The 13617-nt window shown below is 43.1% G+C and overlaps 1 protein-coding gene across 1 annotated transcript in view; it reads right to left on the reverse strand.

The window, feature by feature from the left end:
- Positions 1-555: 555 nt before the first annotated feature.
- Positions 556-13617, reverse strand: part of CCDC6 (coiled-coil domain containing 6) — a 54758-nt gene continuing 41696 nt past the window's right edge. The window contains exons 6-9 of the mRNA XM_069753570.1: positions 10401-10557; positions 9243-9343; positions 5791-5915; positions 556-2116 (exon numbers count right to left, since the gene is read on the reverse strand). Coding sequence (XP_069609671.1) covers positions 1928-2116; positions 5791-5915; positions 9243-9343; positions 10401-10557 — 572 coding nt within the window. The 3' untranslated portion in view covers positions 556-1927. The remainder of the gene's footprint in view (positions 2117-5790; positions 5916-9242; positions 9344-10400; positions 10558-13617) is intronic.

A 13617-nucleotide genomic window follows, 5' to 3' on the forward strand; every position in this document is an offset into this window, starting at 1 on the left:
CATGCGTCATTTTTGGCGCAAGCGTCAGGACGCAGCAAGTTGCATTTTTTTGGCGTCCAAAATCAAGCCAAAAATGGACGCATGTGTCACAAAACAACACGTTTTTGCATGTGTTGTGCGTTGCGTCGCCGACGCAACGCCCAACAACGCAAATGTGAACGTAGCCTTAGAAAGCGACTTCAGCTCCAGCATAAACCCCTTTATAATCCAGCTAATCTGCTGGCCGGTCATGTGGGCCAGAACAGGACTGGAAACTGGATAAGATGGCAATCAGTAAGTATATTAGGACTTGCTAGTAATGAGCGAGCGTAGTGGTCGTAAGAGCGGTCGTAACCATGGATACCCAAGTTACTGCAATGCCTGCACATAAAGTAAGCAACAGTGAATCAGAAGAACTACACCACATTTCTAACTGGAGGGATTTGCTATTATTACACCTACTACATATTGAAATAGCATCTTAAGAGATTGAAATACCCCATTAAACCTAAAATGGAGTTTACATCAGCTCATGTCCAATTAAAGGGAGACAATAATAAAGACACAGTGATCCACTGCAAAGTGAAACCCAAACAATTTATTTGTGCTAAATGAAAAAAAAAAAAATTGTACTCAAAATAATTCTTTATACATTGTACCGGCTAACAGTATTCTGCTGAATAAGCATTCATTAGTGCCAAGCTGTGCTACTTCCATAGTTAACCTGTCCTGCTTCTATTAAGCAATACAAAATGAATTCATGTGCTGCCAAGTACATTGCTAAAATTTCAATCTCAAGGGTATTTTCAAGGTTGATTTTTACGTGAATCATTAAAAATACTTTGCGCAATTAAGGAACAAAAAAACTGCCAAGATATAATTTTTTTTTTTTTTTATAGCTTGTACAGCCAAGTGTATACATAATTAAAAAAAAAATGGAACAAAAAAAACGCTAAATACTGTGAGTGATAGAAATGGATTTGCGGACAGCTTACAGGATAAGAGTCACCTAAAACTGATACAATTAAATCTTAAGATCCATTAACAATACATTCCACATAGTTAAACAAGGATTCCCACATTTTACTACCATGTCATTAATAGATGAGGATTTGGTTTGGTGATTGTTGCATCAGTCATGGTTTGTGCGCGATGGACGCCGCCGTGTCTGGTTTATGTATAGCTAGCTAGTAGATGTATGTGAGTTACAGGCACTGGATAACTTGAACCTACCTCCGTAAAGCCATAAACACATTCTTACTAGCACATGATTTGTACATTTAACACTGTGCTTTTATAGGCCTTTATAATTTTACTTTTTTGCAACATAGGAGACATGCTGTTATATCAGATCACTGCTCTGCTCTCAGACAGCAAAACAGGCTTGGCGTTACTAGTTTCCACTGTGTGCGGGCAGAAGATGTGCATCTCTCAGCAGCTGCAGCCTAAGACTACTTGCATGTAGTGATTTATCATATACGGGATACTTTCTAAAAATCAAACCCCTACTCTCCAAAAGCAAGAAGAAAAAAAAAAATAATCAAACCATCATGCTTTAGAGCGTTTATGCAAAATCCATGAGAAAAAAAAAATAAAAAAATAAAGGTATCCCTTTTATTATATAAACCTAAAAGCCTTAAAGAAAAAGCATTTGAGCAGCATGATATAACATTGAGTAAGGTTGCCCTGCTCACTAGAGGAGCAGCGTCCCCAGCCAGGATATTAACGTACATGGAACGGGAACAGTGTGGGAAGGTTAACGCCGTCAGACCCACAACACTGGCTGATGTCTGGGACGGACACTTACAACACAATTAGACAGTGAAGCCTATGTAACCTCAGTGCAAATAAAGTCAAATCCGAATATGACAAGTAAGCCTTTGGCTCTGAGTAAACTGTTCCATGTTATGAGTCCGACTCAAGATGCAGAGACTGCGGAGGACATGCACTAGGGCTGAGAGGGAGGATGCGCTGAGTTGTGGGAAGTGGCGGACTGAGATGCAGCTGACGGGGCAGCGGGTTGTGCCGGAGGAGGTGGCGGGGGTGGAGGCTGCACCGGAGTCTGAGTGTTTGGAGATGGAGGTGGAGTGGGACGCTTAAACTTGTCAGGGCTGTTGCTCCTTCGAGGGGAGGGTCTCTGGTGGGGAAAAACAAACAAAAAAAAACCAAAAGTTAAATATGAGCATATTTTATCAGACAAAAAGTAGAACCTGACCCTCGCACATAATTATGTTGAGTATTACGTAGACAAACACTAATTATTTCATGTGAGTGCCAAGGCCCATTTATTTTGCAGTTGAACTGGTTTTGGCCCTCAACTGTTGGAATCTCTACACACCAAAAACCTCTAACCCTAAAAATGGAGACTCCTTAGTAAGGCTATGACAATGACCCCACCACCGTCTGCACATAATCTTACAGGCATTCACATCTCTGATAACTGCTAAACTGTTGTCCAAAAACGAGAAACGAGTAAAAAGAGTTGTGGTCTAATGTGTTTAGGGGCTGCAGAAGCATCTACTGGTGGGAACACAGGAATTAAACTTGACCTGAACCTTTGTACTCTTGTATTGGTCAGGTCCCCCCTATATGATCTATATACACTGCTAAAAAAAATAAAGGGAACACAAACAACAGAATATAACTCCAAGTAAATCAAACTTCTGTGAAATCAAACTGTCCACTTAGGAAGCAACACTATTTGACAATCAATTCCACATGCTGTTCTGCAAATGGAATAGACAACAGATAGAAATTATTGGCAATCATCAAAACACTCAATGAAGGAGTGGTTCTGCAGGTGGGGACCACAGACCACATCTCTGTACCAATGCTTTCTGGCTGATGTTTTGGTCATTTTTGAATGTTGGTTGTGCTTTCACACTCGTGATAGCATGAAATGGACTCTACAACCCACACAAGTGGCTCAGGAATTGCAGCTCATCCAGGATGGCACATCAATGCCAGCTGTGGCAAGGTGGTTTGCTGTGTCTGTCAGCATAGTGTCCAGAGGCTGGAGGCGCTACCAGGAGACAGGCCAGTACACCAGGAGACGTGGAGGGGGCAGTAGGAGGGAAACAACCCAGCAGCAGGACCGCTACCTCAGCCTTTGTGCAAGAAGGAACAGGAGGAGTACTGCCAGAGCCCTACAAAATGACCTCCAGCAGGCCACAAATGTGCATGTGTCTGCACAAACTGTTAGAAACCGACTCCATGAGGATGGTCTGAGTGCCCGACGTCCACAGATGGGGGTTGTGCTCACAGCCCAACACTGTGCAGGACGCTTGGCATTTGCCACAGAACACCAGGATTGGCAAATTCGCCATTGGCGCCCTGTGCTCTTCACAGATGAAAGCAGGTTCACACTGAGCACATGTGACAGACGTGACAGCGTCTGGAGACGCCGTGGAGCGCAATCTGCTGCCTGCAACATCCTTCAGGATGACCGGTTTGGCAGTGGGACAGTAATGGTGTGGAGTGTCATTTCTTTGGAGGGCTGCACAACCCTCCATGTGCTTGGCAGAGGTAGTCTGACTGCCATTAGGTACAGAGATGAGATCTTCAGACCCATTGTGAGACCATATGCTGGTGCGGTTGGCCCTGGGTTCCTCCTAATGCAGGACAATGCCAGACCTCATGTGGCTGTAGTGTCAGCAGTTCCTGCAAGATGAAGGCAATGAAGCTATGGGCTGGCCCGCCCGTTCCCCAGACCTGAATCCGATTGAACACATCTGGGACATCATGTCTCGCACCATCCACCAATGTCATGTTGCACCACAGACTGTCCAGGAGTTGGCGGATGCTTTAGTCCAGGTCTGGGAGGAGATCCCTCAGGAGACCATCCGCCGCCTCATCAGGAGCATGCCCAGGCGTTGTAGGGAGAGCATACAGGCACGTGGAGGACACTCACTACTGAGCATCATTTCCTTGTTTTGAGGCATTTCCACTGAAGTTGGATCAGCCTGTAATTTGATTTTCCACTTTGATTTTGAGTATCATTCCAAATCCAGACCCTCCGTGGGATATTCATTTTGATTTACACTGATCATTTTTGTGTTTTATTGTTCTCAACACATTCTACTATGTAATGAATAAAGATTTGCAACTGAAATATTTCATTCAGTGATATCTAGGATGTGGGATTTTAGTGTTCCCTTTATTTTTTTTGAGCAGTGTATAATGTAACAGTGCATATGGATACGCTTTACCCGTCTTAACGACAAAGCCTAATTTATTTTGTCCAGGACACACAGGAATTTCGTGTTGCTTATATTGCCACATTTGGAGTGTTAACCTTTTTTGTCAAAAGCTCTACAAAGGATTATTTCTTTGCAGCAGGAGTATTTTTTTTAAGACAATTAAAGAAAAAAAAAATATAGCCAATTGAATCATTACTTTTGCATTACTAGTACGGTGCATGTCATGAAAGGATTAATTTACGCTGTAAGGATGGGTTGGTAGCATTATGGAAGTTTTTAGCATTTTGTGCAATATTAACACATTCTGGCCTCACATTCCAAGAGTCGTCACTTGTTTTTATATTTAACCATACAATTTTTATTTATTTTTAAAAACAAGTACCGTATTTTCCGCTTTGTAAGACGCACTTTATTTCCCCCAAATTTGGGGGGGAAATGTGGGTGCGTCTAACAAAGCGGATATACCGCTTACCATTACAGGCTGGGATGACGGGGGTGTCCGCCGCCACTGCCGGGGTTGTCCGCTGCTGCCCCGGGTGATGCTGGAGGCTCCGGTGCTGCGGGGGGCTCTGGCGACATTTTGTGAAAGACCATAGCCCCCCGGCAGTTCGTCCTTGCGTTCCAGAGTGACTAATTCCGGGAAAATGGCCGCCGGAATCTCGGGAGATGGGATTTCAGCGCCGAGATCTCATCTCTTGAGATTCCGGCGGCCATTTTCCCAGAGTTAGTTCCAGTATGACTGACTCCGGGAAAATGGCCGCCGGAATCTCGGGAGATGAGATTTCAGCACTGAGATCTCATCTCTCGAGATTCCGGCGGCCATTTTCCCGGAGACAGTCATACAGGAACGCATGGACGAACTGGCGGGGATGCTCTGGCCTTTCACAAAATGTCGCCAGAGCCCCCCGCAGCCCTGCAGACCCCTCATCCCAGCTTGCAGCACAGGAGCCCCCCTGCAGACCCCTCATCCCAGCATGCAACACAGGAGCCCCCCTGCAGCACAGGAGCCCCCTGCAGTCCCCCTCATCCCAGCCTGCAGCAATGCTCCACTTCTGCCTCCAGCAACAACCCTGGGACCCTGATCCACCGCAGCCACAACCCCTGGTAAGTAATAAGACGCATGGATTATAAGACGCCCCACCAATTTATTAAAAAAAAGTTTTTTCCCATTTTTCTCCTCAAAATTTGGGGTGCGTCTTATAATCCGGAGCGTCTTACAAAGCAAAAGATACGGTAATATTTTGAAACATTCTGGGGTACATCCAAAAATACATTAGTCTTGGCTACTTTCAACACTTTGAAGTGCCCTTTACTGGATGCTGTAATCTCTATTGACTACAGTATCTACGAGGTTAAATGGCCAGATCAAAGTTCTCCCCAAAACCAAACCTGAGGATGTTGGGTGCGTATTAAACCCAGGAAGGTTTGCTGATGTCCTTATGGTGTAGGAACAGGTCTAGCCCTATTTTTTTTTTTTAGGGTGGAACATTTTTTCATGGGAGAATTAATGTATAAAAGGAATATTTAAAGAAAAAGTCCACAAGTTACACGTTTTGTTCCTTTTTGAAATTAGCATTTTAAAAGCTGTATACCCCCTTCACTCGTTACTTACTGTAATACCATGGGATGAACCCATGTGCTGCACGTGTAAACCTGGAGAATTGAAATAAGACATTCCAGCTCTAGTGAGGGAGGTTGGAGGTGTGAAGCCAACATTGTGACTGGCATAGGACAAGCCTAAAACACAGAACATAAATGTCACACACAGCACAAGGTTGTACAGGACAAACATTCACTAGAACTTATTACATGTATTCAAAGTAAGGCTGCCCCTTCACAGATTGTCTGGGATACCCCAACATTAATCTAATGTGAATGGGATCTTTTCTACTGTCCACTCACTGGAAATGACGGCAAGAACTAGTCCCGTGCATGTGAGATTTTACCTGGTTTAGTTCCATATGGCTTTTACAGTACGTCCACACAGACTGTGGCTTTGCCGTTTAAAAATCTGCTGCCTATCATGCTACAAGCGTTGTGGATGAGACTTCATGAAACCTCATCCCTAAAAATGGAGGAAAAACCTGCAACGTAAATGGACTAGAAGCGTCAAATTATGTTGTGGATATTTCACCCTTCGCAGACAATGAAGCACAACACTACCTGCAAAAAGGATGCATATTGTTACTGCGGACTTGCTGGGGCATTTTCACAGCAAATTCATCATGTGTGGGTATACTCTCCTGATAACGGTTTGCCTTCACTCAAAACACAGACTTCCATACTTGGCCAACAAAATGCACGTTTGTGGAGATATTAGTGAGTTCATATACAGCAACTCCAGTCCTCAAAAGCCACCGACAGATCATGTGGTCAGGATTTCCTTAGAAGTAAACGTGATAATTCCATCACCTGTACATTACCAAAGAAACACTACCTGAAACCATGATCTGTTGGGGGCTCTTGAGAACTGGTTTTGGGGGTCCCCTGATCTACAGCATCTTAGAAAAATGGCTGGTTTTACATGTTACTAGATTTTCCCCATCATCCATACAAAATAAAAGTTTGCATGCACAACTCTGCTCGATTCAAGAAGAAATTCTGCAAAACTTTGTTCTTGTGGATCCAGATGCCCCTTCTCCGGATCATTGGGGGTCACCACAGTTAGACTATCAGTTATCCCTTAACCCATGATTTTGGGATAACATGCAATCCTGGGAATACCGTTAAGACACTTAGCACAATGTTTCTACCGTGTTTCCCAGAAAATAAGACAGGGTCATAGAATATTTTTTGCTCTGAAAGATAGGTTAATTCTTATATTCAGGGGAAGTCGTTTCCCCATGAACTACAACTCAGTTATTCTTTAACAAAAAAAAAAACAAAAAAAAAAAAATCAACATTTATTCAAATATAATCATGTCATCACACACACACATACAGTTAGGGCCAGAAATATTTGGACAGTGACACAATTTTCGCGAGTTGGGCTCTGCATGCCACCACATTGGATTTGAAATGAAACCTCTACAACAGAATTCAAGTGCAGATTGTAACGTTTCATTTGAAGGGTTGAACAAAAATATCTGATAGAAAATGTAGGAATTGTACACATTTCTTTACAAACACTCCACATTTTAGGAGGTCAAAAGTAATTGGACAAATAAACATAACCCAAACAAAATATTTTTATTTTCAATATTTTGTTGCAAATCCTTTGGAGGCAATCACTGCCTTAAGTCTGGAACCCATGGACATCACCAAACGCTGGGTTTCCTCCTTCTTAATGCTTTGCCAGGCCTTTACAGCCGCAGCCTTCAGGTCTTGCTTGTTTGTGGGTCTTTCCGTCTAAAGTCTGGATTTGAGCAAGTGAAATGCATGCTCAATTGGGTTTAGATCTGGAGATTGACTTGGCCATTGCAGAATGTGCCACTTTTTGGCACTCATGAACTCCTGGGTAGCTTTGGCTGTATGCTTGGGGTCATTGTCCATCTGTACTATGAAGCGCCGTCCAATCAACTTTGCAGCATTTGGCTGAATCTGGGCTGAAAGTATATCCCGATACACTTCAGAATTCATCCGGCTACTCTTGTCTGCTCTTATGTCATCAATAAACACAAGTGACCCAGTGCCATTGAAAGCCATGCATGCCCATGCCATCACGTTGCCTCCACCATGTTTTACAGAGGATGTGGTGTGCCTTGGATCATGTGCCGTTCCCTTTCTTCTCCAAACTTTTTTCTTCCCATCATTCTGGTACAGGTTGATCTTTGTCTCATCTGTCCATAGAATACTTTTCCAGAACTGAGCTGGCTTCTTGAGGTGTTTTTCTGCAAATTTAACTCTGGCCTGTCTATTTTTGGTATTGATGAATGGTTTGCATCTAGATGTGAACCCTTTGTATTTACTGTCATGGAGTCTTCTCTTTACTGTTGACTTAGAGACAGATACACCTACTTCACTGAGAGTGTTCTGGACTTCAGTTGATGTTGTGAACGGGTTCTTCTTCACCAAATTAAGTATGCGGCGATCATCCACCACTGTTGTCATCCGTGGACGCCCAGGCCTTTTTGAGTTCCCAAGCTCACCAGTCAATTCCTTTTTTCTCAGAATGTACCCAACTGTTGATTTTGCTACTCCAAGCATGTCTGCTATCTCTCTGATGGATTTTTTCTATTTTTTCAGCCTCAGGATGTTCTGCTTCACCTCAATTGAGAGTTCCTTTGACCGCATGTTGTCTGCTCACAGCAACAGCTTCCAAATGCAAAACCACACACCTGGAATCCACCCCTGACCTTTTAACTACTTCATTGATTACAGGTTAACGAGGGAGACGCTTTCAGAGTTAATTGCAGCCCTTAGAGTCCATTGTCCAATTACTTTTGGTCCCTTCAAAAAGAGGACGCTATGCATTACAGAGCTATGATTCCTAAACCCTTTCTCCGATTTGGATGTGGAAACTATCATATTGCAGCTGGGAGTGTGCACTTTCAGCCCATATTACATATATAATTTTATTTCTGAACATGTTTTTGTAAACAGCTAAAATAACAAAACTTGTGTCACTGTCCAAATATTTCTGGCCCTAACTGTATATATACATACACATGTATATACACACACTGCACATGTGGCACATACCAGCCTGACTCCTTCAGTTTCTTTATACTTCTATATAAAGGTCCGGACTTTAACTAAGACTTATTGGAGTACGGCTTATATTTTAAGCAGACTCCAAAAACTCTGTAAAGTCATGGTGGGGCTTATTTTCGGGAAACACAAAATTATGCTACACCATCTGATGAGGCCATACTGTTTCTGTATTTTGGTGGCCACTTTAAAAATTACAGAATTCGTTGTCTCTATCACATTTCTAATAACTTTCCAGCATTGGGTGGACAAACTGTTCCGATGACGCCCGCTACCAAGAACCTGATTACATATTTTTTTGTTTTTAATTTCATCCTATCAAACTATTTGTAGCTCTAGACATGTGCAGAGGCCAGCAATAAATCCCATCAGTGCGGCGCTCAGTCACAGCTACACAGTTATATAACAACTCACCAGGAGAAATGGGTCTGCTGGAACTTGGAGATGGTGTGTAAGGTATGGGGCTGGACACAGTTCGTGGCCTTAATCCTTGGGCAGACATTTCATTAAAATACCTAAAGAGAGAAAGGAAGTTGGATATTGACTGTCATGCTGCATAATATATGAAGATGTAAGATAGTCTTTCTCAACTCCAGTCCTCAGGACCCCACAACAGGTCATGTTTTCAGGATTTCCTTAGTATTGCATAGGCGATGGAATTAATGCTTGAGCAGGTGTTGAAATTATCACCTGTGCAATACTAAGGAAATCCTGAAAACATGACCTGTTGTGGGGTCTTGAGGACGGGAGTTGAGAAACGCTGATGTAACAGCTACGCAGGCGGGAAACCTGTATGGAAACTTCCAATACTGGGAAGATTTAATGAACTGTGCAGTGAGGGTGGCCATGGACATAACCATCAACGATCTAATGATTTTTACTAAGCATCTTAAAATTGCTTAGAGCTATGATACTACAACAGGTCATAAGTTTAAATCTGCACCCACCATACTTACTACCAGTGCATAAAACGTATCCGTGTTACTGGTGGTAAATGGCGCAATTACTTTACGGGGGGCAATATGAACCAAAGCGGATTTCAGCAAGCCTCTCCTTTATTCCCTGGGCACTACATACTGGCAGACATGTGCGGGAACGTATCCTTCTCACCCTACAGAGATGAAGATATCTGCCGGGCGGATCCATGAATGTGGGTCCACGAGGAATTGGGGGGATACAGCTATTGATCAAATGAGCACTCTTTCCTAGTAATCTTATGTGTAGGACCAGCAAAAAAAAACACCGAAGAATAGGTCACACTTTCTGAAAATTAAGATGGAGATATCTATGTATGCACCCCTTGCGTTTAATAAGAGGATTTTCATCCAAATTTTTATTAAAAAAAATATATATGTTTCCAATACTTTGGTTTTCCTTGAAAAGGCAACAAAAACCTGGTGGATCCAACTCTAATCCTATAATTCCCTAAAGCTGCTTAAAAATGAAACTTCTCAGAATACTGTCTTGTGTTTTTCAATGCCTGACAAGTAGGTAATGATTGTGATGAAAGGTATGAATGTAATGATGGCTTAATACTGCTATATATTGTCATGATAGACTAAGAAATGTAACCTCTCGTCATCCATTTCCAAGCTGGATTCGCTCTCCGACAACTGCCTGCACAGGGCCTCCCGTCTCTCCATTTCCCTCTGCAGTTTTCTCTGAAGTCTTAAGTTTTCTTCCCTCATGTGGCGCTCCTCCTCCAGGTATTGGGCCATTTTCTCGGTGTCTGTATCAGATAAAAGTTGTTAGAATTTTATTGTAAAACGTGAGGACAGAAAAATAAACCAGCTCACCCGTGATGCATTAGTTGAGCTTCGGGAGCACGGACCCGTTGTGTCCAAACATGTAAAGTCCAAAAGAAGAAAAATGTCCAGCTCCACCGAATCCGTGAAGATAAAATTTCTTTACTCACAAACTTGTAACAGAGGGTACAAACTTCAGCACAAGCCATGTGGGTATGAATCTCAACGCGTTTCTGGAGACTAAGCTCCCTTAATCATGATAATGAGAGGAGGTCATGAAGGGAGCTTAGTCTCCAGAAACGCGTTGAGATTCATACCCACATGGCTTGTGCTGAAGTTTGTACCCTCTGTTACAAGTTTGTGAGTAAAGAAATTTTATCGTCATGGATTCGATGGAGCTGGACATTTATCTTCCTTAAAACGTGATGACATTACTTTGGCAAGAAGATTAATAGTCCGGCAGCACATCTAGGTCGATGACTGAATGAAGACCTCCAATATTTTTAAGGTGGCTGGCTTATTGCTCATTAATATACATGGGCCAGGCCCCTTCTATCTATGTAGTGGCTGCCATAGAGACTGCCATACTAACACTGAACTCTATCAGACACCAAAGGAAAAGACAGGACCATGTCTGCATAATGTTCTAGGCAAAGCACTTCTAGCTCCCCTACCCCTAAAACCCCCGGACCATATTCCATTTTTCCTTTTTTTACGTTTCTCTTAACTTTCTTCCCAGAGCCATAACTTTTTAATTTTTTCGTCAACATGGCCATGTGAGGGTTTGTGTTTTTAGCAGGATGAGTTGTACTTTTGAAAGACCACATTAATTTTACCATATAATGTACGGGAAAAAACGGAAAAAAGCACGGTGGAGTTGCAAAATAAAGTGTAATTCCACAATTGTTTTATTACCATGTTCACCAAATGCTAGAACTGATGGCTATTATGATTCTCCAGATACCAAACATGTCTAGGTTCTTTTTTTTATTTTTTTTTTAAGACCCGCAGCGTCTATTATTCAGGATCTGGGGCTTGGTTAGGGCTTAATTTTTTGCGTGCCAAGCTGATGTTTTTATCAATACCATTTTGGGGTAGATAAGATCTTTTGATCACATTATTGCAATGTTGTGGCAACCCAAAAAAAAGCAACTCTGGAACGTTGATTTTTTAAAAAATGCATGTGTAGTTGACAGCCACAATGTTCATGGAAATGCAGGAATGTATAGTCATGGTGTGGAAAGAGGTTACCCATTGAGGCAGACATGTTGGGCGTTATCCAGATCACACCATCCCCCATAGTTTATCTACCCTTAAACTTCCAAGAGTAAAACTACTTGATCTAGAGGTCGGCCATCTATAAACCGGCTGACTCCCTTCCACCGCTTTATGAAACATGACATCAGATAAAAGGATTCAACAATCTGATAAGCACTAAAAGTATCGCCTGAAAATACAGAGAAAACAAAGTGTTCAAGGGCAAAACCAAGAGCAAAAGATCAGCAGCTTCATTTATCATCAGACTTGCAGCATTAATGCCTTCTTTAGCTTATTCTGCATTTTCTGGTGGCCATGGATTTTTTTTTTTTTACGAGCCCTTTAGGAGTTTGTGAACAAGACGTCAAGGACCGAAAAAAACATCAAAAGTGTGAAAGGCAGAATAAAAACCTGTCTGTGGCATAAAGGGTGAATTGTCAAAACCTTCATTCCAACTGGAATGCTGTACTCTGGGTGTAACGGCCCAATTCCCACAGTTACATTTGGTTCAGTGGAGCCTTGGGTGGACCTGGAGTTACACCCGGATACAAGCAGCTAAAGGTTAGAACCACAAATGTCGGAAAATTACATGACCCCGAGCCCAGTAAAGATAAACAATCGGGGACTCTGATAAAGACATTTCAAGGACAAAAATGGGAGTGTATGCAAAGGAATCCATAAACCTATCAGTGGCAGGAGCACGGAAAGGAGGGAATGCAGGGGGTGACGGGGGTGGGAGAATGTGCACTGCCCAGCTAACGAAATGGAGGTCATTGGTGACGCCTCGCTTCATGGGCTGGGACCTGCAGTAAAGGCGCGTGCACGGAATGTCAGCGATGAAGGAAGCGCGTGCCGAGCATACGGACTTTACAGCAGACGCATGCACAGCCCAGCATATAAAACGGACGCCTCGATTCATGGGTCACCGCACCCGGATGCTTCGGATGTCCCAGTTCCCCCCCACTGACGCTTAGTTTCAGGATGGAGAGGATAGTGACTGCGGTTTCAGCCAGCAGATGACTATTCGTTTGAGAATCCACAGTACATGATGGGATACTCAAAGGAATCATTAAAGGAGGCGGGTAATATAAACAGAACCATAAAGTTGCAGTACAGAGTGAATGGTGAGCAATTTTACCATTACCGTATTTTCTGGCGTATAAGACGACCCCCAACTTATCCATATAAAATATGGAATTTGGGATATACCTGCCATATAAGACAGGGGGTCATCTTATACGGCGTGTGGCTCCCAGGGTCTGGAGGAGAGGAGACTCTCCTTCAGGCCCTGGGATCCATATTCATGTTAAAAATAAAGAATAAAAATAAAAAACATGGATACACACTCACCCTCGGACGGGCCCTGGCTCTCAGCGCTGCTAGCGTCTCCCTCTGTTCCTTAGAATGCGGTGAGTGAAGGACCTTCGATGACGTCGCGGTCACATGAGCGGTCAGGTGACCGGTCAACTGACCGCGACATCACTGAAGGTCCTTCACTCACCGCATTCTAAGGAACAGAGGGAGACGCTAGCAGCGCTGAGAGCCAGGGCCCGTCCGAGGGTGAGTGTGTATCCATGTTTTTTATTTTTATTCTTTATTTTTAACATGAATATGGATCCCAGGGCCTGAAGGAGAGTCTCCTCTCCTCCAGATCCTGGGAACCACACGCCGAAATGCAGGATCGCTCTCTGCACACGCCGTACCCGGCGTATAAGACGACCCCCGACTTTTGGGACAATTTTTAGGGGTCAAAAATCGTCTTATACGCCGGGAAATACGGTACTTAA

The sequence above is a fragment of the Ranitomeya imitator genome, chromosome 2, assembly GCF_032444005.1.
Source record: "Ranitomeya imitator isolate aRanImi1 chromosome 2, aRanImi1.pri, whole genome shotgun sequence".
In the NCBI taxonomy this organism is placed as follows: Eukaryota; Metazoa; Chordata; class Amphibia; order Anura; family Dendrobatidae; genus Ranitomeya; species Ranitomeya imitator.